General features: G+C 49.8%; 10 protein-coding genes and 1 non-coding gene across 14 annotated transcripts; 4 read left to right on the top strand and 7 right to left on the bottom strand.

Moving 5' to 3' along the window:
* Positions 1–340: 340 nt before the first annotated feature.
* Positions 341–1295, bottom strand: LOC9637834 (probable protein phosphatase 2C 2). The gene has a single exon (XM_024679965.1). It carries the CDS (start codon positions 1241–1243, stop codon positions 413–415), a length of 831 nt encoding a protein of 276 aa, XP_024535733.1. The 5' UTR covers positions 1244–1295; the 3' UTR covers positions 341–412.
* On the bottom strand, positions 1283–3431 carry LOC112348040 (pentatricopeptide repeat-containing protein At4g02750-like). Its single transcript, XM_024679964.1, has one exon. The coding sequence runs from the start codon at positions 3066–3068 to the stop codon at positions 1290–1292; it is 1779 nt and encodes a 592-aa protein (XP_024535732.1). The 5' UTR covers positions 3069–3431; the 3' UTR covers positions 1283–1289.
* Positions 3432–3487: 56 nt separating this feature from the next.
* Positions 3488–6342, bottom strand: LOC112348039 (pentatricopeptide repeat-containing protein At4g02750-like). Its single transcript, XM_024679963.1, has one exon. The coding sequence runs from the start codon at positions 6314–6316 to the stop codon at positions 4277–4279; it is 2040 nt and encodes a 679-aa protein (XP_024535731.1). The 5' UTR covers positions 6317–6342; the 3' UTR covers positions 3488–4276.
* Positions 6343–7035: 693 nt separating this feature from the next.
* On the bottom strand, positions 7036–8940 carry LOC9628811 (general transcription factor IIH subunit 2). Its single transcript, XM_002974915.2, has 4 exons — positions 8668–8940; positions 7872–8333; positions 7446–7815; positions 7036–7362 (listed from the first exon to the last, which is right to left on the bottom strand). The coding sequence occupies exons 1-4, from the start codon at positions 8938–8940 to the stop codon at positions 7232–7234; spliced, it is 1236 nt and encodes a 411-aa protein (XP_002974961.2). The 3' UTR covers positions 7036–7231.
* A 47-nt stretch (positions 8941–8987) lies between these two features.
* Positions 8988–10376, top strand: LOC9637832 (fructose-1,6-bisphosphatase isozyme 2). Its single transcript, XM_024679858.1, has 3 exons — positions 8988–9432; positions 9488–9884; positions 9954–10376. The coding sequence occupies exons 1-3, from the start codon at positions 9004–9006 to the stop codon at positions 10352–10354; spliced, it is 1227 nt and encodes a 408-aa protein (XP_024535626.1). The 5' UTR covers positions 8988–9003; the 3' UTR covers positions 10355–10376.
* Positions 10377–11909: 1533 nt separating this feature from the next.
* Positions 11910–15037, top strand: LOC9637831 (magnesium-chelatase subunit ChlD, chloroplastic). 3 transcript variants are annotated; one of them, XM_002975095.2, is made up of 15 exons: positions 11910–12135; positions 12207–12385; positions 12451–12535; positions 12582–12898; positions 12951–13074; positions 13127–13219; positions 13268–13363; positions 13417–13557; positions 13615–13815; positions 13863–14024; positions 14074–14181; positions 14236–14370; positions 14430–14591; positions 14654–14774; positions 14835–15037. In XM_002975095.2, the coding sequence occupies exons 1-15, from the start codon at positions 11914–11916 to the stop codon at positions 14918–14920; spliced, it is 2232 nt and encodes a 743-aa protein (XP_002975141.2). In that variant the 5' UTR covers positions 11910–11913; the 3' UTR covers positions 14921–15037. The 3 variants fall into 3 exon arrangements, with proteins under 3 accessions (XP_002975141.2, XP_024535623.1, XP_024535624.1); XM_024679855.1 differs by having other exon boundaries at positions 14654–15037; XM_024679856.1 differs by lacking the exon at positions 11910–12135 and having other exon boundaries at positions 12276–12385; positions 12601–12898; positions 14654–15037.
* An 85-nt stretch (positions 15038–15122) lies between these two features.
* LOC112348008 lies at positions 15123–16033 on the top strand. Its single transcript, XM_024679859.1, has 4 exons — positions 15123–15352; positions 15519–15620; positions 15682–15825; positions 15881–16033. Exons 1-4 carry the CDS (start codon positions 15131–15133, stop codon positions 15920–15922), a joined length of 510 nt encoding a protein of 169 aa, XP_024535627.1. The 5' UTR covers positions 15123–15130; the 3' UTR covers positions 15923–16033.
* LOC9637830 (tetrapyrrole-binding protein, chloroplastic) lies at positions 15954–17115 on the bottom strand. Its single transcript, XM_002974913.2, has one exon. It carries the CDS (start codon positions 16986–16988, stop codon positions 16086–16088), a length of 903 nt encoding a protein of 300 aa, XP_002974959.2. The 5' UTR covers positions 16989–17115; the 3' UTR covers positions 15954–16085.
* Positions 17061–18411, bottom strand: LOC9637829 (FAD synthetase 2, chloroplastic). Its single transcript, XM_002974912.2, has 4 exons — positions 18191–18411; positions 17974–18128; positions 17733–17908; positions 17061–17649 (listed from the first exon to the last, which is right to left on the bottom strand). The coding sequence occupies exons 1-4, from the start codon at positions 18389–18391 to the stop codon at positions 17081–17083; spliced, it is 1101 nt and encodes a 366-aa protein (XP_002974958.2). The 5' UTR covers positions 18392–18411; the 3' UTR covers positions 17061–17080.
* LOC9628809 (pentatricopeptide repeat-containing protein At1g11290, chloroplastic) lies at positions 17888–22048 on the bottom strand. Of its 2 annotated transcripts, XR_002992923.1 has the most exons (4): positions 21982–22048; positions 20167–21907; positions 19907–20120; positions 17888–17973 (listed from the first exon to the last, which is right to left on the bottom strand). XR_002992923.1 is itself a non-coding variant. In XM_024679857.1 (3 exons), the coding sequence occupies exons 2-3, from the start codon at positions 21905–21907 to the stop codon at positions 20110–20112; spliced, it is 1752 nt and encodes a 583-aa protein (XP_024535625.1). In that variant the 5' UTR covers positions 21982–22048; the 3' UTR covers positions 19712–20109. The 2 variants fall into 2 exon arrangements, 1 of the variants encoding a protein (XP_024535625.1); XM_024679857.1 differs by lacking the exon at positions 17888–17973 and having other exon boundaries at positions 19712–20120.
* On the top strand, positions 19455–19571 carry LOC112348117. The gene has a single exon (XR_002992960.1). It is a non-coding gene; the product is annotated as a U5 spliceosomal RNA (small nuclear RNA).
* Positions 22049–22381: the final 333 nt, after the last annotated feature.

The raw sequence follows: 22381 nt of genomic DNA, 5'->3' as shown, positions 1-22381 counted from the left end.
GAGGAAGATGGTGGTAGCCATCGAAGTAGAAGTCGCAGGCCTGCGAGAGCTCGACGTATTTCTGGAGCTCGGCGCACTGCGATTCGGCATTGCGGATCTCGAGCAAGAGGCGCGCAAGGAAGAATAAAGCCAGGTATGCGCGGCTCATGCCTCTGTGCCTTCCTTGTTCTTCGTCTTTCTTCGTTTCACTCAAACACAATCTTGTTGCCTGCCTTTGCCAAAAGTAAAGTAAATTAACGTAACTGGTTTAGGGTTCTTTAAAATTAACTACTTTTTTGAAAAACCCTAAGCCCTTCAATGTAAGCTGGTACATTTTAGAGCACATAAAAGATTAAAAAAGTAAAGTAAATCTTTGTTTAACATTTTAGGGCAGATTAGGGTTCTTAGAAATGCTCTCTCTCTCCAATTCATCTCACCTTTGTTTCAGTTTCGCGAGATCTACAATGACCACCGTCATGTTGTCGTCAGAATCAGCCTTCTCGATGAGCTTCTGGCATATCTCGCCCAGTGGAACCTTTCTCCCCATCATCCCTCCCACCAGATCCACGACCTGCTGGCTGTCCATCCAGATCCCATCCGACGATAGCACCAGGAAATCCTCGTCGCCCTTGAGCTCCTCCTCCACAACCTCGGGCACCGCGATCACGATCTGCTCGTCCAGCGCCAGCTCCGGATCCAGCTTGAAATCGAAGTCGCCGATCGATCGCGACATCGCCAGCATTCCCCGCTCGTCCTTGCCCGTGACGCTGCCGTTGGGCTGGATTTTCCCCCCCGCGGCCTCGATCCTGGACTGCTCCTCGGGGATCTCGGGCTCGTGAGCGATGGCCAGATCCACCGCCATCTTGTTCCAGGAGAGGATCGCCCGCGAGTCTCCGACGCTTGCGACCGTGAGGATTTTTTCCCGAGGCTGGACGAGTGCCACCACCGCCGTGCTGCCGGACACGATCTCATAGCCTTTGTCGTCCAACTTGGTGTACTCACACTCCTTCAAACACTTATCGTCCATCTCCAGGAACGCGTCGTGCAAAGCCTCGCGATAGCAGTGATCGTCCTCGCCCATTTCCTCCAGCTTCCCAGCTACGTGAGGGAGGAAATTCTCCGAGCAAAACCTTGCGATTTGATCGCCGCCGTGCCCATCAAACACCCCGGCCAGGAGACTATGCTCTAGATCCAGATAGCTACAATAGTCCTCCATGTAATCGCGACCACCAATGCTTTGCCCCACTCCCACCAAGCTCTCCATTGGCTTGACCTAGTGACGAGCCCTAAAATCGCTTATATAGAGTGGCTCAAGTGAAAATGTAGAAGTTATTACTGACTAGAACATAGGAAGTTTTAGAATCTACCCGCTGTAAATTATCCTCTCGAGCGCCCAAGAGAGATTTCCATGCGATCAAATCGGGCTCGAATGGCATGGATCTTAGCAGCTCCTCCGCCTCGCGAGATTTCCCAGCTCGGCTCAAATGATCCACCATGCAGCTGTAGTGATCCAGCTTGTGATCGATTCCAAAATCCTGGGACGTGGAAACAAAGCAATCCCTCGCGCTGATCAGAGATCCGGCATGGCTGGACATCGCCATGATGTGAATTAGCGTCGCCTCGGTCACTGCGATGCCTTCCAGATTCATGGTGCGGAAGACCTCCATGGCCAGCGATGGTTTCTTCGATCGAGCATACGCCGCGACCATCGAGTTCCAGCTGATCTCATCGCGCTGCTTCATGCGCTCGAAGATCTCCCTCGCATCGTCCGCGCTCCCGGATTTGCTGTAGAGATTGAGCAGCGAGTTCCCCAGCGCGATATCGTGGAGCACGATGCTGGGCTGCTCCTCCAGGATGATCTGGTGGACTACTCGGCCTCTGGCGAGATCGGCGCTCCCGGCACAGGCATCGATCACGACCAAGAAGGTGATCGCGTTGGGCGTCACTCCCTCCATAGTCATTCCTTGAAAGATTCTAAACGCCGATGTAGCATCGCCCCTCTGGGACCAGGCCGAGATCAAAGAGGTCCACGAAACCACGTCCTGGAATGGGTTTTGATCCAGGAGATCCTTCGCTTGGTCGAGATTGCCACTCGCAGTGTAAGCTCCGATCATCGTCTTCCACGAAACGAGATCTCGTCTTTCCATCTTCTCAAAGATAGATCTTGCACGCGGTAGAAATTTATTCTCAACACAAAGGTTTATCATGCAGTTCCATGCCGCTGTATCGCGAAGTGGCATCTTTTCAAACATTTCTAACGCTTCCAGCATATGCCCCTGGCGGGCATATGCTGCAAGTAAGGTAGTCCAAGACACCACGTCTCTTCTCGGCATTTTATCGAAACATTTCTTAGCCTCATGCAAATCACCACGCAAACAGTACGTTTTAAGCAAAATATTCCACGATACGTCATCGCGGTGAGGCATTTCCTTAAACAGAAGTCTTAACTCTTCTAAATCCCCATTACGGGCATATGCACTAAGCATCGAGTTCCAAGACACCACATTGCGCTTGGGCATGGAACAAAAGAATATTCTCGCATCACCCAATGGCTGACAGTGTATGTAAGCTGACAACATAATAGTCCAAGTAACCACGTTTTTGTCCTTGATTTGGTCAAACAATTCTTTCGCTTCGCAAAAATGCCCCTCAACGGCATATGCTGATAACATAACATTCCAAGTCACAACATTCTTTCTGGCAATGGAGTCGAATATTCGTCTCGCGTCGTCAATTTGGCCACCCTGCACGTACGCCGCCAGCATGGACGTCCAGGACACAACATTCCGTACGGGCATATCGTCGAAGAGGGATTTGGCCTGGGCCAGGTGCCCATTGCGGGCATACGCCTTGAGCATGATCGTCCACGTGTGCACATTGGGCGGCTGGATCTCATCGAAGACACTTCGCGCGTCCACAACGCTGCCACATTCTCCGTACATCTCCACAAGGTGGTTGCCCAAGAAGACGCTCTCCCGGTGCGCGCTGGCGAGGATTTGCGTGTGGAGGGCTCTGCCATGGGCGAGATCCTTACAGTTCTTGAGAGCTCGAGCATAGGATGCTGGATCGTTTTGGACTTGCGCTTGCATCAAATTGGATTGGAAGACAGTTCTTTGGCGATCATCTTTGGAATTATATAGTGCTACAAAATAAAATCTTCTCCATTCTCTCTAAAGATAAAAGATTGGCATTCCCGTACCCTTGTCAATCGATCCATCGCCTGTATGATATTAAGCATTCTCGGCAATTGGACATATCTACCATCTGTGATTCATCCATCTTCTACCATTAGCGTGGCTTTGACCTCTCGAAGTAATGAATCGCTCTTATCAGGATACTTTAAGCACTGGATTATTCAAACAAAAGAAAGATGTGAAGTAAGCAAAAGAGAGAATCTACTGGGGTACGAAAGCTACACACTGTTTCAGTTTCTCCAACTGGATCACGGTGAAAGTAGCAGGCGGTATATGGTCTTCTACAAGAATGCTTATTTTATCTTATCATTAAAAATAATAATGATAAAAATAAATTTTATGTCAATTGATGATTCTTTATTTTGCCCAGAGATCATCTCTAGAAACAAGTGAGGTAAACTTGAGGCAAAGATGGCAACACTTACTTCGGAGTGTTGGCCAGAATTCCCATCCGAAAGCCACTCAACAGCTCAAAGTCAGGGTCATTGCATTTCCGCGTCCCTTGGCGAGTGAAAAGAACCACTTCAAGGATTTGCGGCATCAAACCTAGAACTCCACCAAGTTTGCGCCACCCCGGCTCCTCGTGTCTCTCCCCAATCTCGAACGCTAGGATCACAGTGTTGAGGCCTTGCCCACTTTCAACTTCCAAAACGGGCAGAGCAAGAGAAACTCGTCTACGTTCCCTTTCTTCAAGCCATAGCATCGGACCTGTTATTTTGCATCAGATAGCGTCGCGTAGGCTAGAGACACTGGCAAAACTCTTCCCGTCAAACGAGCAACAGGCCTCAGATTCATCGAGGCTCTTCGAAATGGTGACAAGCTCCAGAACCTCATCCTCTTGCGTATCATAGTGGAGAGGTAGACACCAATTGCGAGCCTGTACCCACGGAAGACTATGTAAGAAACTCTACTGCCAACTTTGTAGAGACCATTGACTGAGCTCAACAGTTGCTTTTGTTTCTTCCTCAATCCACTGCTTCCGAAGACTAAAATGGTCGTGTCTCATGGGCGAGATCCTACAATTCTTGAGCATAGAATGCTGGATCGTTCTGGATCTGCGCTTGCATCGAATTGGATTGGAGCATTGTGCTTTGGCGAAGTTTCTAGCTTATGGTCGAAAGGAGGACGTAAGAGGGCGCGTCGCAGGGATCCATATCAAGCACTCGATGCGCCGCTCGAGCTCCAAGCTTGGCGCTACTGTGAGACTTGGAAGCGCCCAGGAGAGATCTCCAGTCGGACTTATCCGGCACGAATGGCATGTTTAGCACGAGATCTTCGGCGTCGCGGAGGTGGCCCGCGCGGGCGATGAGATCCGCGAGGCAGCAGTAGTGGCGCTTCGTCGGAGAGACACCAAAGTCGAAGCTCATCGAAACGAAGCACGACTTGGCGGCGTTCGTCTTGCCGACGTGATTGCAAGCGTGCAACGCACAGATGAAGCAAACATCGTCGAGGAAGATCTGGAAGCTATTCATCTCGCGGAACAAGAACAGGGCTTCTCGGAAATGCCCATTCTGCGCATATGCCGACATCATAGCAATCCATGTCACGGCACTCCTCTCGTGTATCTCATCAAAGATTCGTTTCGCAGCTTTGACATTCCCGTGCTGGGCATATGCCGAGAGCATCGAGTTCCACGAGACCATACTCCTCTGACCCATTTCATCAAACACACTCTTTGCCTCGATCAAGTTTCCATTGATATTGTACGCACTTAGCATTGCAGTTTGTAGCACCGGATTCTTTTCGTCAACCCTTGCGTACAAACATTCTGCTTGTTCTAAGTGATCACTTTGGGCATATGCAGCTAGCATGGTAGTCAAGGCTACCGTGTCCCACTCAGGCATACTCTCTAAAATCCACCTAGCATACTCCAGATCCCCACACAGGGCATATGTCCTCAGCATTGCTGTCCATGCAACCCTGTCCTTCTCGGGCATTTTATCGAATATATGCTTAGCTTTCTGGATATGCCCTTCTTGGGCATATGTCGATAGCATGGTAGTCCATGAAACAAGATCCAACTCCGGCATTTTGTCAAACAAGCATTCTGCCTCTACAAGATTCTCGTTCTCTGTATAGGCTGTGAGCATAGAGTTCCAGGTAATGACGTTCTTTTGGGGGATCTGGTCGAATACATTTCTGGCCTCCTGGATATTCCCGTTTTGGGCATACGCATTCAGCATTGCGGTGGCGGAGATGGAGTTTTGGAACTGCATCTCGCTAAACACTGCCTCAGCATCCCGGAGATTCCCAAGCTGGGAATATGCCGTGAGCATTGCAGTGGCAGAGACTTGGTCCCTCTCTGGCATATTCTCGTACAACCTCTTGGCCTCTGCCACGTGTCCATTTTGGGAGAAGGACGAGATCAAGGAGTTCCAAGATACAAGGTTGCGGCAAGCCATCTCGTCAAAGAATCTCTTGGCATCCTCCAGTTTTCCCTTTTGGGCGATTGCTGTTAGCATTGCGTTCCAGGAAATCAAGTCTTGCTCGGGCATTTGATTGAATGTATCTTGAGCATCGATTAGTTTTCCGTTTTGTGCAAATGCGGTAAGGATTGAGTTCCAAGAGACAAGATTGTGCTGCGGCATCGAGTCAAATACTTGCTTTGCATGCTCGAGAGACCCGTTTTGGGCATATGCCGATAACATCGCTGTCTGGGAGATGAGATTCTTTGCGGGCATCCTGTCAAAGATTCTCCGGGCGGCTTCCAGCTGCCCGTTTTGAGCAAACGCGGTCAGCATCGAAGAAAAAGATACCATATTCCTAGCCGGCATGGAATCAAAGATCCGCTTCGCATCCGCAAGATGCCCGTTTTGGGCATAAGTCACAGCGATGGTGTTCCAGGAGACCAGATTCTTCTCCGGCATCTCATCGAAAGTCCGCCTGGCCTCTTCCACAAGCCCGTTCCTGGAGTAAGCAGAGATCATGAAAACCCACGAGTAGCAATTCTTCCATTGCCTCAGAGAATCAAAAACCTCTCGAGCCTGGGAGATGCCGCCGCACCTCCCGAAAACTTCGATGAGTTTGTTCCACACGAACGTATCTCTCGAATCGCTGGTGCGCTCCACTAGCGATCTCAGCTGGGATGCACGAGAAAGTGTGGTACATGACTCCAATTGCCTGATACATTCTTGCCTCTCCATGCAAATGGTGATCCAAAAAAGGTGGCGGCCACATTTATAGCTAGCCCTAAGAGAATCTGGCGTTGTCCAAAGATATTAATCATCCCAAACCTTATAAATACGCTATCTCACAGCCTTTAGGGTATCTTATGGCGATGGACTACTACATGCTTGACCACTACCGCGCGATTGATTCGTGGGAGCCCCGGACGTTCTACTACGCCACGGACGAGGAGGAGGGCCTCGCGCTCTACCAGCAAAAGATGGCGGCCAGGGAGTTCTACGTCCAGCAGCTCCAAAACAAAGTGGCGGAGGAGGCGTCGGCGGCCATGGATCCTTTCACGTCAGCTTATGGCGTCGATCTCCGTGGGTTCACGAGGAGGCTCGCCCTCGCCCCGGATCATCCGGTAGCTCCAGCTTCTCAAGTTCCCGCGACCCAAGCCAGGGTTTCCAATCCACCTCTGACTGTTACAACTCGGGCTAGATCCTTGGCGAGCGCTCCTCGTCCCTCTTCTCCAAGCGGTGTTAGGGTTTGTTCTCCAATCACCACCACCACTGCCATGAAGCCCAGTGACGAGCAGCCAGTTCGATGCGTTTTCTGCGAGTCTTTCAACACCAAGTGCGAAGGGTATAACAACAACAATGTGAAACAAAAGAGGTACCGCTGCTACGACTGTAAGAATCGCTTCACGGAGGGAGGGAAGCTGCGAAAGCACAGGGAGATAAAAGCCATGCTCATGAAAAGGAAGCGAGAACAAGGGTTTTGATATATTAGATTGTGAAAGCCATGATCATAGGTTTGCTAGATTGATCAAAGACAAGAATTGACAATGTAATATATAAAGAAAGATGACGACCATTTCCCCCAAGAGTCCTTTACACCTACAAAATTTTTGCAAAAGGTGACGAAGCTCACCTCCTTTTGCTCTCCACTGGCTACGTGACGGCCTCTTCTTGCAGCGTCTCGCACCCCGGGCAATTGTGTAGCGATTCGTGAATGTAAACATCGCAGTCGAAGCAAAAATCCCTCTTGCAGCGAGGGCACCGCAGTCTCAAGCTTCCACCCCCTGCATTGTCAAAACTTCTAGCTCACTCCTCCATAGAAAAGAAAGAAAGAAAGCTTGCAAAACGAAGAACAAGGAAAGCTTACCAGAGAGCTGGATTCTACATCCAAAGCAAGACCCCGCAAAGCTCGACTTGCCTCTGAGCGACGCGTCCACCAGGAGCTCGTCGAAGGTGGGAATGGGAAAGAGATGGTGGTAGGAGCGTGCCAAGTGAGCCGAGGAAACCAGCGCCAGGCCACACAGGCTACACTCGGTCGGGAGCTCGCACACCCGAGCCCGGCAGCGAGGACAGATGTAGCCACCGCCGATCCTCAGCTCCTTGTGGCACGCACAGATCGCTACTGCTCCTTCGGAGCCCCGCTGAGGGAATCCCATGCGCACCAGGCTCGCAGACGAGGCGTCTGGCATTGCCGCTGGCGGAGGGACGTGCTCCAGAAGTATTTCTTTGAGATGTCCCTGGAATGAACGCGTAAGTCTAGAGAAGGACGAGGCAAAGAGGCAAGAACACGAACCTCGTTCATAGCAACTGCGTATGATCCTCCGGTTTCCTGACTTATGTGCTTGCAGATGTAGATCTCTGCCGTGAGGCCAACGACGGAGCATTTCATCCTGGCGGCCTTGCACTTCTTGACAGTCTCGAGGATGTTGCCGGGGTCGCAAGTGCTCAGCGCCGAGAAAACGATCACCACCTCCCTGTGTCCGTAAGACGGGATGTGCTGGACGTATGTGTGCGCCAGCTCGAGCCCGTTTTGTAGCGATGCTTCTCCAAAGGACTCAAGGTTGGACTTCAAGGCGCGGATGTGTGCCTCAGGACTGCCACTTAGTTCCGTGACCACGCTGGCGATGCCGTTCTTCATCACTATGATCCCAAGCTGGCTGAGAGGATTTTGGTCAAAGTATTCCCGCACGAAGTCCTCGACGGCTTTCGCGACGACTGCCATGCGCGAGGGCCGGAAATCGATCTCTCCCGCTGCCTGGAAGCAAACACTACTTAAGTCACTATAAGTTTTCCCAAAGAGAAACGACGGAAGACAATCAACAGCGAGAAAACTCCTGGATGCGTTTGAACACGAACGGAAACGAAGAAGAAACTCAATGTAAACCAATGAACAGCAGGAAAAATCCTGGAAACAAGAATGAAAACAAAGAAGAAACTCAAAGAAAAACCACTTCTTCTCCGTAAGAAACGATGGAAACTAGATGAACTTCACACTACGATGCATTCTATGACCCAAGCATCACACATTTTGCCTATATTTCTTTCCTCTCCATCACACTCAACGAGAAAGTATCAGCATTGGCGCCTACCCGGGAGAAATCGAGGATGAGGCAGAGATATCTGATGATGCCGCGCTGGATCCGAGGCCCCGACGCTTGAATCAGCCTCCGCCGGTGCTGCCTTTGCTGTTGGACATCGTCCCCGGCCTTGAGCAGCCCCGACTCATCCTCGATCAGCGACTCCCACGACCGATCGTCCGCGTACGCACGCTCCCAGGCCTCCATGTCCGGTGCCTTGTCCTCTTCCTCCATCTCCTCATCTTCCTGGAATGCCGGCCCGCCCTGCCCCGATCGCTTCTCCATTGCCATGAAGAACCCTAAAGCTCTACTTAAACCCTAGAAAACAGAGCATTAGGGGAATGCCGGATGGAATGCTGCGTTAAATCTCTCGTTCTTGGCGCTCCTCCGGCCGCGTGCACGCATCGATCGGCGAAATCCAGGCCCACGATCGGAAGGAGCCGCATTCTCTGTGGGTCGCGAGGAGCTGGAATTTCTTCGCGAATGGTGAGTATCGCTGCTACAATGAGCAGCCCTTCCTGGGTGGACGAATCCGCTACTCCTGCTCTTGGCGAGAATCGGTGTCAGAGCTTGATGGCGTATCTCGGATCGAGCAGCGGCCTGGACGAGAATCTGGCCATTGTGATACTCCATCTCCAGGGGGCTGTCAAGGAAATCGCCGCGCTCCTGGCTTCTCCAGAGGCCATTCTTTCCAGTGATTCTACTTCTTTCTCTTCTTCTCCCTCGGTAGCTCCTTCGTCCGGACGAGACGCTCCCAAGCCACTCGACATAATCTCGGCAAGTTTCTATCGTTCGTTTTTTTTTCCTTATTGGACTGACTTCCTTGTTCCAGAACGAGCTCCTCAAGAAATCTCTCGAGAGCTCCCGAAAGGTGGCAGTGGTGGCGTCCGAGGAAGAGGATTTCCCGGTGTGGATCGACGACCATGGCCCGTTCGTGGCGGTGTTTGATCCTTTGGACGGCTCCAGGAACATCGATGCCTCCATTCCAACTGGAACCATCTTTGGGATCTACAGGCGCCTGGAAGAGGCTGATAAGCTGCCAGTGGAAGAAAAGGCACAGCTTAACGTCCTCCAGTGTGGCTCGAGGCTTGTAGCGTCGGGATACGCTCTCTACTCGTCGGCAACCATTTTGTGCTTGACGGTCGGCCAGGGAACTCAGATCTTCATGCTGGACAGATCTTGCGGAGAATTCAAGCTTGTCAAGCCCGACGTTAAAGTTCCCGAGAGAGGTACGTTAGAAGTTCTCTTCCTCGTTCCTTGGAGAAAAGCTTGCTAACTTTGAGGCTATCCTCTCTCAGGACAAATCTATTCCGTGAACGATGCAAGGTATTTCGATTGGCCTCAAGGACTCCGACGCTACATTGATGATATTAGAAGAGGCAAAGGCCAGTTTCCAAAGAAGTACTCGGCAAGGTATGTATGCTCACTGGTAGCAGACGTCCATAGGACAATTCTCTACGGTGGTATTGCTATGAATCCTCGCAGCCATTTGAGACTAGTGTATGAAGGGAATCCATTGGGTTTTTTGATGGAAGATGCTGGTGGTAAAGCATGTGATGGAAAGAGAAGAATTTTAGACATCCAGCCAGTTGAACTTCACCAGCGATTGCCTCTTTTCCTAGGAAGTAGTGAAGATGTGCTGGAGCTAGAAACCTACGGAGATGTACAACAAGTTGTAAATCCTGGCTATGAAGTTTAATACATATATATTCATTCTGCCATCCTATGTCAAAATCACTTTGAATTTTCGAAATCAATCAAATCAAATGCTTATTAAAAAATAAATTGCCGAACATAATAAAGTGATCAAGATCTCATCACGATGATGCTAGTTCGCTAATACTAATGGGAGAAACATCACCAGAAGTGCCTCCAGTCCACCATCTCTGTGCAGCCATACTATTAAATGCATCAGTTTGATGAATTCCATCCCAAAAAGCATATTTTGTTCTATCTCCACAAATTGTTGCTCCAGGGCGGCAATTCAAGGTATGTGATCCTTGAGGGCAACAAGCACTGCTTGAATCAGTAAAACCTGTTGATCAAAAAAGCATTAAAAATAATAATAAATAAATAATAAACTTTACCATAAGATTGTGGATTATTGTGAACATCCACCATAAGTCCATAAAAATTTGTCATCACAAATTGAGCATCTTTCAAAGAATTTCTCAAGTTTTGAAGAGCTGATTGAAGCAAATTATTATAGGTTTGTGCACCTTGTTGAGCAATAGATGCACACTGTCCTCCAACTATATTTAATGGAATGCATCCAACAGCACTTAATCCAACTATAACAAATTTTCTAGCACCCAAATTATATAATGTCTGCAATTAAAATATTATTAAGAAAAATTAGAAAAGGAATAACTATAATATATATACCTGAAGTTCATTAATAAAAGTATTAATAACTATTTGCTCATCTGATTGAAGAATTCTCTTTGTTCGTTGATACATATTATTTATATCATTATTTCCAGAGCAGATATAAAATATAGATTTTGCAACCACATCACTTGCATTAGATGATCCAATCATTTGAACCATTTTCTGTTTCAAGCTTTGAAAGTCATTAATCTGACTTCCAAGAGCTTGCCCTCCTCCCTTTAAAATTACCAACAGATTAAGATTACAAATAAACTAATAAAATATTAAAAATAAAAAACATTTACCATTACTGTTTGTGGAAGAATTCCAGATCCAGCAGAACCAAAATTAGCTCCTTTAAGAATATTGTTTCCAGATTGAAGATAAGCAGGTGGGATTGGTAGTCCCAGATGTGATGCTGGATAAAAAGAAAATAGAAAAGAAACAATGTTAAAATAACAGGAAATTAATGATTACTTACCAATATATTCAACTAACAAACGCCCATTACAAAATCTGCTTGCTTGGCCTCCAGGAAAATCAATACCATATGGATACCCAACATGGGCATTATCACCAGAATCCACTAGAGAGTCTCCAAATGCAAACAACGCTGGAACGGATGAAGCTTGAACTGAAGAATTTGCTTGCTGAGAAGGCACAAACAAACTCGCAGCAAACGCCACAAAGAAAATGATAAGAAAAGCTGCCATCGCCCTTGCTTCCAAACACCAATATTCGTAAAACAAATGCCCTGCCTTTTATACTTCAGATCACTATAATCTTAGACAACTATTCCAAGTAAAAGCCTCTATTTATAAAATCCACCAAAATTCTATCTTTATATCGTAACGTGAAGGTTTAAACTAGGTTTAAATTTCAAAGAGGATGGCCTTGGCCATGGCAATGGCGCCCGCGCACGCAAGATCCTGCGCGAGGATCGAGTGGAATGGAAGAATGCAGCGCAGGGAGGTAAATCCACGGCCCCGGTCCTGGCGTGTACGAGCAGCAGCGGGAGGAAATGGAGCCGCCACTGTCGTTCTTGACAAAGACGATGCGGCGCCGAGCTATGGACGACAGTATTTTCCCCTGGCAGCGGTCGTCGGCCAAGTAGGTCCTTCTTTCTTCCTTTCCTGCGCGAGGATGTAGATTTTCAAGCCGTCCGGATGGATTCTTGGCAGGAAGCTATCAAGGCCGCATTGCTTCTGGGAGCTGTGGACAATGGCATTGGCGGAATTGCGGTTGCTGGTCGACGCGGGACTGCCAAGACTGTCTTAGCTCGCGGCCTACACGCACTACTTCCGCCTATAGAGATTGTCGCTGGCTCCATCGCGAATGCCGATCCATCTCATAGCGAGGAGTAAGTTTTTTCTCTGCGAGCTCGAAAAAAATTCTTGTCATTGTTTGTTTTTCTCGTTGTTGCAGATGGGAAGATGGTCTGGAAGAGAAAATCGCTCTAGGCAGCGATGGCAAGCCCGTGGTCGAAGTTGTCAAAGCACCTTTCGTGCAGGTAACTCGCGAGTTTTTGGAGGAGTTCCTCTTATTTGATCTTTCAGGTGCCACTCGGTGTTACAGAGGATCGTTTGCTGGGCTCGGTGGACGTGGAGGAGTCGATCAAGCAGGGAACCACTGTCTTTCAGCCGGGGCTGCTTGCTCAGGCTCATCGCGGAGTACTTTACGTGGACGAGATCAATCTTTTGGACGAAGGCATTAGCAATCTTCTGCTCAACGTGCTGACTGAAGGGGTCAACGTGGTCGAGAGGGAGGGTGTGAGCTTTCGCCACCCTTGTAAGCCGCTCCTCATTGCAACTTACAACCCGGAGGAAGGCGCTGTTAGGGAGCATCTGCTAGATCGTATTTCTATAAATCTCAGGTACCTATATAGTTTGCTGTTTCCTTTCTTTCTAAAGTAGTTTTCACTGCAGTGCTGATGCCGCACTTGAGTTTGAGGACCGAGTTTCAGCAGTCGATATTGCAACTCAGTTTCAAGAGAGTTCGAGACTGGTTATGTCAAACTCCGCAGAAGCAACTGAGTCCGCAAGAACACAGGTTCGCCAAACCTCTTGGAAATGTTCCTGATTTCATTTTTTGTTTTTGTCAGATAATATATGCTAGGGAGTGGCTCAAAGATGTAACAATAGGTAGAGAGCAAACGAAGTATCTCGTCATGGAAGCCATTCGTGGCGGCTGTCAGGTAGTCCCTGTTTTTCCTGCAATTGAAAAGTAGTTGAACTGCTCACAGGGGCATCGTGCGGAAATTGGTGCTGTCAGAGTCGCCAAGGCATTGGCGGCCTTAGATGGCCGAGACAAAGTTGGCGTCGACGACTTGAAAAAAGCTGTACGTTTCATATGCAGCATGATATTGTCAAATAACCAATGTTGACACTGCAGGTCGAACTTGTGATCATTCCTCGCTCCACATTGCAAGACGCACCAGAGCAGCCGAACAATCAGTCACCTCCGCCACCGCCTCCCCCGCCTCCACAGAATCAACAGGAAGATCAGGATAAAGACGAGGAAGACGACGAAGAAGTAAGGCCACAACAATAACAAGTGATTCCTGACTTTTATTCTGAAAGTAAATGACAGGAGGACGATGACGAGAGTGATGAGCAACAACAGGAGCAAGTTCCTGAAGAGTTCATTTTCGATGCTGAAGGGGGGCTTGTAGACTCCCAGCTGCTTTTCTTTGCACAGCAAGCCCAGCGTCGAAAAGGAAAAGCCGGACGTGCAAAGAATGTCATCTTCTCGGAGGATAGAGGCCGCTATATCAAACCAATGCTTCCTAAGGTAGGCGTGGATTTTCATTGTTGCACTTACTTGACGCATTCGTCCAGGGTCCCGTCAGGCGGCTGGCCGTGGATGCAACGTTGAGAGCTGCTGCTCCATATCAAAAGCTACGCAAGCAAAGAGCACTCGAGCAGGGTGTCTCCAGGAAAGTTTACGTAGAGCAGTCAGACATGCGTGCAAAACGAATGGCCCGCAAGGCTGGTGCTTTGGTACGTCCCATGCAAAGCAAACAACTCGATGCTCAGTTTTATCCTACAGGTGATTTTCGTGGTGGATGCAAGTGGAAGTATGGCGCTGAATCGTATGAACAATGCTAAAGGAGCGGCAATGCAATTACTTGCTGACAGCTATACGAGCCGGGATCAGGTACTAAGTTACAAGATCGAGATTTCTTCATTTTCATGGAAGCATTTGTAACAGGTTTCTATCATCCCTTTCCGAGGCGATGCCGCTGAAGTCTTACTTCCACCATCGCGCTCGATTGCCATGGCAAGAAAGAGGCTAGAGAGGTTGCCCTGCGGTGGTGGTTCTCCTTTGGCTCATGGTCTGAGCACGGTAACTAAAAGCTTGTAGAGTTTTGTCGATGATAAGTTTGGACTTCCCTTTCATTGCAGGCTGTGAGAGTGGGCCTAAATGCTGAAAAGAGTGGAGATGTTGGACGGATAATGATCGTTGCCATCACTGACGGCCGGGCAAATGTCTCGCTGAAAAAGTCTACCGGAGACCCGGAAGCTATTGCTCCAGACGCTCCCAGGCCATCGCAGCAGGAACTCAAGGTACACAGCATACATAAGCTTGAGTCCAACTTACATCAAGCATTAACGCTACTTCTTCACAGGATGAGATCAAAGACATCGCTGGAAAGATTTACAAAACAGGGATGTCACTGCTGGTGATCGACACAGAGAACAAGTTCATCTCCACTGGGTTTGCTAAAGAGATTGCGCGACTTGCTCAAGGTGAGAGATCTCGAGTTACATGTAGTAGCAACAAGGAAACCTTGGAACTTGTTCTTTCAGGAAAGTACTACTATCTTCCAAACGCTTCCGACGCGGTAGTGTCCGCCGCAACCAAAGAGGCACTCACGGATCTCAAGAACAAGTGAGAGTCGAGGGTCACTGTGAGCGCCGCTCAGATTTTGAGAGCTTGTCTAAAAAGCTGCTGAGCCAATGTAAGATTTGTTCTTGCCAATGTAATAGTAATGTAATAGTCTGTTCTTACAGAGGTACTGTAGTCCAATTGGAAAACCAGCCTTCTAGGTAGTACTAAAAGAATGGAAAATAGTTATTCTAAAAGGGTTGGAAAGGGCCGAGTGATGGAGTCTGGCAAGCCCAGCCGGAGTGATGATCTCTTGTCGCCCGAGGAGCAATCGCGCCTGGCGGCGCTAGTCCGCGAGCATTTCGATTCATCGGCGCCGAGGCGAGCGCCAAAGCCTGCGCGGAGCGAGGGAGGATCGGATCAGCCTTGGAGCTGCGATGGAGGGCCGGTGATCAGTCCCGAGGAGCAGCGCTTGCGGCAGCTACTGGCCGCATCCGAGGTGCGATATTTCGATCGATTCCTTCCGGTTGGGGTTTTTGAAAATGTTTGTGCGCGATTGTTTGTTTGCTAGCTTTGATTCGCATTTCTTAGGAGTAGCTAATGCAATCTTCCGGAGGCCGTGGATTTTTTCTCTTTGTCTTGATGCTGTTCGTGGTTTTGTGCAGCGTCTTCCGAATGGCATGGGTGTTCTGAGCAGCGACGATTATGCAGAGAACGAGTACTACAAGGGGCTCAACTCTGTTGGCTGCGATTCTCAACACTACACCGTACGTTCCAAGTTTTCCGAGTGTTTTCCAAGAGTTTGTCATCTGATTCTTTCCTCTCTAGACTGGCAATGGTTTCATTGCTATCGAGAAAAATGGTGGCACTTCTCCTGAAGTTCTTGATGCTCATAGGGTGGTAGTGAATCGCTCCAGACCCTGCTACAAAAGCAATCCAGCTACAAATGACTGGGAGCCGAGCCCAGGGATGGTAAACTTCCATTTTCCATATCTGGACTTTGTCAATGTTCTTATCTTCTACGCAGGTGTTTACCAAGTCCTTGAAGCCTTCACGAAGCGACCCTTGATAAGAACAACGCTTTGGTTTAAGAACATTTGTAAGTTTATGTCACGTCTTTATTCGTCTTTTGCTCGCTCGCTTCGGTGCAAAGATGGAAGTAAAACTCTATCAGCATAAATAATCAATGGCGATTACGTGACAGCCATACGCTCGCCGGAAGAGGATAATGGTCACAAGAGAGTGGAAGAAGAACCGGTGAGATTGCTGGTCATTCCTTCCTGCTTCTCGATTTCATCAAATGCAGGATGCAAGAGAATCGCCTGAAGTAGCTGCGTTCCCCGCAAGCAGTTCGTCAGGGGCAAGTGACCATCCGGAGTCGGCTTTGCAACGTCCCACATGAACTCGACAGGGAACTTCCTGTAAGCGTCGTTCTTCTCGTCCAGTGGCCTCGTCCACCCGACTTTCCGGAAGAACAAGCTCCAGTTCGACGCGACGCTCTTCCAGATCCGCCGCTGGACGCTGTATCCAAACTTGTTGCCGCTGTACTGCCTCCAGAGACTGTCGAGCGTTTGAAGGTCCCTGGCCGGGATGAACTTTGCTTCGGAAAAGTAGACCCACTTCCGCTTGGCGGCAGCTTCACCGGCTAAAACGTAGAGAAGTCGTCGAGTTTCCTCGTCTGCTGCTTCCCACTCACCGGCTTCCAATCTTTGTTTCAGCACTTGGTACGAGACACCCGACGAATCCAGCGAGAGCTCTTCCTGGTCGACCGCTGTTGCTCGCAACGACGAAGCGGCTGCAAGCCGGGTGGAGGATGAAGCTATGGAGGAATAACAAGGCCGGTTATAGCTACACACCCGGCTGCTGTGGCTACTGCGAGCAAATCTGGAGGAGCCACCATAGAAGTCGACTGCGTACCTCTGCCTGGGATCCAGCATTGAATGACACTGGCTGGAGGAGATACTGGTCGACATCTCTTGAGGAGAAAGGGGGAGCTCCTGAGCTCCAAACCTTGAGAATGGTAAGCCCGCAACCTTGCTGCTACTGCTACTAACTTGGCGGAGTTCACAGGAAAAGATAAGGAGATGGAGAGGCCAATAGGAGCTCAGATTTTGGGGGCTAGCCAACGTTTGCATGGATATGGTGGAGCCTCTGTGCCACTAGAAGTGCCACTCTGGACAACCCACCGCCACGCTGGACCGCCAGAGTTTGTAAGAGTGTCACTTTACTACCGGAATTCTATACTCACAAATCCCTGTCGCCGTTCCAGGCTCTCTGGCGTTTCCAAGTCCCAGATTCTAGCTTCGTCCTCTGTTATCTCGACATCGCATTCCCAGGAGCGCTCAAGCGCACCACCATTTCCATTCCAAGTCTGTTGTTGCTGTCCCAGCCCCTGAAACGCTACCTTGCACCGATACGATCCCTGTGCTGGATACTGGTTGCATGAGTCTGAGAGAGGTACCTTGTAGAGCACTCGTTTCTCTCTTTGTTCTTCATGGTCTTGTTCTTCGCTCTCGATCTGTATCCTCGTTGCATTGTCAAGTGTCATGAACAACCGGTGGTTCCTCCCGAGCAAGTTTGTGACTCTCTTCATGTTACCATCAGCTAGAGCTTTTCTTACCCTGGTCGACGACACCTGACCCCGGTCTCTGGCATCGCCTTGCACTGACGATGGCGCTTGGTCGAACTTGTCCATCACAGCTTCCACCACAAAGACGTCCAGCCCCCATTCCTTGCAAAGTTTCTTGAGCTCTGATGAGTCCCCTGCTGCCTTGTATCCAAAGCGGTAGTTCTCGCCTGCGAACAACGTCGTGAATTTGCACGCACCAGGTAAGAATCTCATTTTTCCGGAGATGGAAGAACTGACAAGTGCTATTTACCAGCGACGACGCCTTTCACTCGGAGCTCCACTGCCAGCTTCTCCACAAACTGTTGTGGACTCAGATGACGAACTTTGCCAAACTCGAGCGAGAATTCATCCGGAGTTAGACCCGAGCATTGAGCGCTCCACAAGAGCATGACTCGCGCTCGATCACAAGGAGCAACGACTGGCAATCTGCGCGAGAAGAGAAAAACTCAAAGCTTGATATGGACCAACAAGAATTTCCAGCAACAAGTTACCTCTTGTCCCAGCCAAGGATTTCTCCCATTCCCGTGAAAGAGAGAACAACCGGAGGCCCCATTCGTGAAGCTTGCTCGGCCAGAGATCGGTGGCCAATGTGTAAGGCATCGAACTTCCCAAGCGCGACCACTGAGCCTGCCAATTTGCCAGACTCCTGTTAAGATCCAATGGCAATAAGAAACAAAAGAGAGAGAGGATCAGTGAGAGAGCTCTTACCTGACGTCTCTGTGGAGAATCCATGGCTTGAGGTCTATGTGGAGAATCCATGGCTTGCGAGGAAGGAGAAGCTGGCGCTTGGGAGGTGACAACGCGAAGCTTTAGGCGCTTGCTGGAGATGGCGGCGGTGCCTGTGGCGAGAATTCCAGTGAGGAGGATATGGTGGCTGCTTGGCGCGTTCCACCTTGCAGTGGACTGCATTGCCCTAAAAGAAGAGGACGGTGGCCCTAAACCCTAATTTCTATGTGGATATTAGGGGGATAAAGGGATTTATTACAAGATCTAAGTTTTATTGCTTTCCACATGCCAAAATCTAAGTGGAAGATTTTACACGGAACCAATCCTTCGAGCTTTAATTTATCCCTATGAACAGCACACAATCCGGGGTGCCAGAGCTTAGTAAACATTGTAAAAATGAGGTGTTAAGAGTTTTAAGGAAGATAGTTTTGTCTTTCGTTATTCCTTCCTGATCACAGTTTCCTTTCTCAGTAGCAGCGAAGCACAAGACCAGCCTGCCGGAAACATAAACGATCATAAAAGAAACAAAAACGTTTTTAGGTCAATTATGGTGGAACAGGGCGCGCTGATTAAAATTTGGCCAAGAGTTGGGGCTGTGGCCACGTGGAAGTAATTAGGGCGCACGCTGGGCGCGGGCGGACGTGCGGGGGCGGGTGGGAGTGCGGGCGGGAGTGCGCAGCGGCGACAGACGGGAGAGGGAGTGCGCTGGAGATAAAACAAAAAGAGGGCCTGATGCCACGTCATCGGCAGGTAAGCGGGGAGAGAGTGAAACAGGATGGTGTTTAACGGGAGGCCGCATTCAGCTCAGCGTAAGCTCGTCGTTTTCTGTGGTACAGCATTCAACTCTTCTTGTTTCCTTTTGCAGGAAAAAGAAATTATTTCCTAGATCTCGAGGACCAAGAGGCCAGTGTGACGAAAGAAAGCATCCTGTGGAAGACTGGCTGGGTCCCCAGTTCAGTGGAGGCTCTTCTCCAGGCCAAAGAATCTGACTATTTTGATCTCCATTATTGTGAACCGTTGAAAATCTTCATCCGAAAGATGTTCTCAAGTGGATGCGAATTACAGATGCACCTCTTTATAAAAAAACAAACTAAAAACACTATTATGTTTGAAAAAACCATTCGGAGAATATGCTTCTAGGGTGTACGATGACCTAGGGCTTGTGGAGTTATCCCACATGCCGGAGCTTAGCTTCAAGCCTATGGATGAGTATATAAAGCGATCGAAGAAGTGGATTGAATCACACAGGCCGTGTGGTCAGCGCAGAGCGAACTATTCTTTCGCCTTTTACTAAAGAATACCGTGTGCTGGCCACATAATATCGGCATATCAAAATTTTTGGAACGCCTCCTTACGGAGGTACTCCCACAAAAATTAAAACCAAGTAGCACTAAGTTTTTCATTTGTTTTTTTTGGAGCAAATCGGGGTTCACCCAGGCCACGACTCTCTCAAAAGATTGCAAAGATTCGTTATATACCTTTCCACAGGACAAAGAAATCATCTTTACTGGTTAAAAGAGATTTGGTGCTTAAATTGAGAAGTCGTGAGAACCACATCATTGTATTTATACTCCTCTGGTACGTTTTTTCTTTTCTTTTCCATCTCCTGGTCATGAAATTCTCTTTTTCATGAAACGCTTTCTTTCTCTTGGTCATGGCCCCGCTTGTGTAAGAACTAGAAAAATTTAAACGCGTTACCTCTTGTCCCAGCCAAGGATTTCTCCCATTCCCGTGAAAGAGAGAAGAACCGGAGGCCCCATTCGTGAAGCTTTCGCCAATGTGTAGAGCATCGAACTTCCCAAGCGTGACCACTGAGGAGAGAGAGACCCAGGATCACTCTTACCTGAGGTCTAAGTGGAGAATCCATGGCTGAGTGAAGTAGAGACTGGATAGCGCGAATTTCACGATGATCCTGCAAGAAGAAGTTAAAGAGAGAAAAGAACACGATAGAGAAGTACCTTGAGATGAAGACTGAGTGAAGTAGAGATTGGAAAGCGCGATATAAGGAGCACCAAAGTCCTTGTCTTCCAGCTTGTATGCACCGGCTGCGGCGTGTCGAGCTCGATCCGGAACTTCCGAGTGGATGACACAAGCGTTGAGCAAGCTCGTCCAGGAAACAGCGTCAGGCTGGAAAGGCATAGCGTTGATCATGTCCTGGGCCTCCAGAATCCATCCCGCTTTCCCCAGCAGATCGACCATGCAGCCGCAGAGCTCACGAGTCGCATGAAGTCCGTGATCCACCATCATCGAGGCAAAGCAAAGGCAGCCTTCTCTGACGAGTCCCGAATGGCTGAAGGCGTGCAGGATGTGCACGAACGTAATCCCGTTTGCTTTCACTCCTTCTAGATGCATTTCCCAGGACAGCGCTGGAACTTCTCTGTGCCTCCCCTGTCGCGAGTAAGCTGCGATGATACTTGTCCATGAAACCACGTCGCGGAGCTTGAGTCCATCAAACGCGAGCTTCGCAGCGGCGAGGCTGCCGGCCTTGCCATACATGTTGACGATCGCGTTGCCGATGGCTACCTCGGAGTCTAGACCCGAGGCAACTATCCGAGCGTGGATGACCTTTGCTTCGCGTAGAAACGATCCGTGACCAAGAGCTTCGAGGATGTTGAGATAAGTGATCCTATCCTTTTCAATCCCTTCCTGGTCCATTCTACAGAACAACTGCATCGCCTCTCTCCCGCGGACGTTGTGAGACCACGCACCGATCATCGCGTTCCACGCGATCAAACTCTTGAACTTGAGCTTCGCGAACACCGCCGCTGCATCGTCCGGCTTCCCGCACTTCCCATACATGTCGATGAGAGCGGTCCCGAGCACGAGATCACGTTCGAGTCCTTGAGCGCTTAAACTACTTTCGAGAAGCCTTCCATCGGCCAGCGAGCCAGCCCCGGAGCAAGCATCAAGCGCGGACGCAAAGGTGACGGAGTTTGCTTTCACCCCTTCCAGGTCCATCCGTCTCTTGAGCGTGAGCGCCTCCACATACGCTCCATTGTGGACGCAAGCCACGATCATGGACGTCCAGGCCACCACATTCTTGTCCCGGATCCTCTCAAACACCTCCCTTGCCTCGGCCAAGCTTCCATTCCTCCCATACATCGTCACCAGCGCGGTAGTCACCGACGTATCCGATCGAAACGTCGTCGCCCAGATGTCCCTGTGGATGTCTCGTCCATCGGTGATCGATCTGGAGCAAGCGCCAAGAACAGTGGTGAGAGTGATTCCATCCGCTGCTACGTCCATCTCCCTGTAAAGCTCCACAGCCTCGGCCTCTCTCCCATTCTCCACGCAAGCGGCCATGAGGGCATTCCAAGACCCGGTATCCTTCTTCGCCATCCTCTGGAAAATCCCCCTGGCCTCCTCCAAGCTCCCACACCTCCCATACATGGTGATGAGAGAATTTTCCAAGAACACATGAGAATCGCCGAGCCCATCCGCGACGATCCTCGCGTGGATCTCCCGACCCCGCGCAAGATCACCCAGCCAGGAGCACGCGCTCACGACCCCGATGTAGGTGATGTGATTGGGATCCACTGCCGCCTCGCGGATCATCGCCTGGAAGAGATCGAGCGCCTCGCCATGGCGGCCATTGCTGCAGTAGGCGCCGATCAAGAGATTCCAGGAGAAAACGTTGCGCCGGTAGATCGCATCGAACGCCGTCCTCGCGTCGCGGGTGCTGCCCAGCCGCCCGTACATCTGGACGAGAAGATTGCCAATGTAAGTCTGGCGATCAAGGCCTGTGGTGGAAATCCGAGAATGCAGCAACTTGCCTTGGTTTAAGCCAGCTCCGCGGCGGCAGGAGCGGATCTGCGCGGCGAGCGAATCCTCCAGCGTCGCCATGCCTCAAGAACCCTAAAATTTGGATTTTTAGGGTTCTTCGCTCAGGGTTTATGCTTGCTTTGCGCGATGAGCTGGAGAGGTATGGAATTCGTGGAGAGCTCAGGGATCACGTCCTTGTTGCAATGGGGCGTGCTCTTCGCGACGATTTGATCCTTGTGGTTCTCTGGGACGACGCTGGATTACAAGCACGAAACCCGCAGCAAGGGCAAACCAAGATTGCGATCGTCAATGCGATGGTTGCTGCTGCTCCAGGATGCGTCCGGTGCCCGGAAGCGCCAGACGAGGTATTCCATCTCCGCAACACGAGTGATCGGGGCAAGATATGGCGGG

This window comes from Selaginella moellendorffii, unplaced genomic scaffold, assembly GCF_000143415.4.
Source record: "Selaginella moellendorffii unplaced genomic scaffold, v1.0 SELMOscaffold_26, whole genome shotgun sequence".
Lineage (NCBI taxonomy): Eukaryota > Viridiplantae > Streptophyta > Lycopodiopsida > Selaginellales > Selaginellaceae > Selaginella > Selaginella moellendorffii.
Note: the sequence above shows the minus strand (reverse complement) of the source record. Positions and strands in the feature narration are given on the sequence as shown.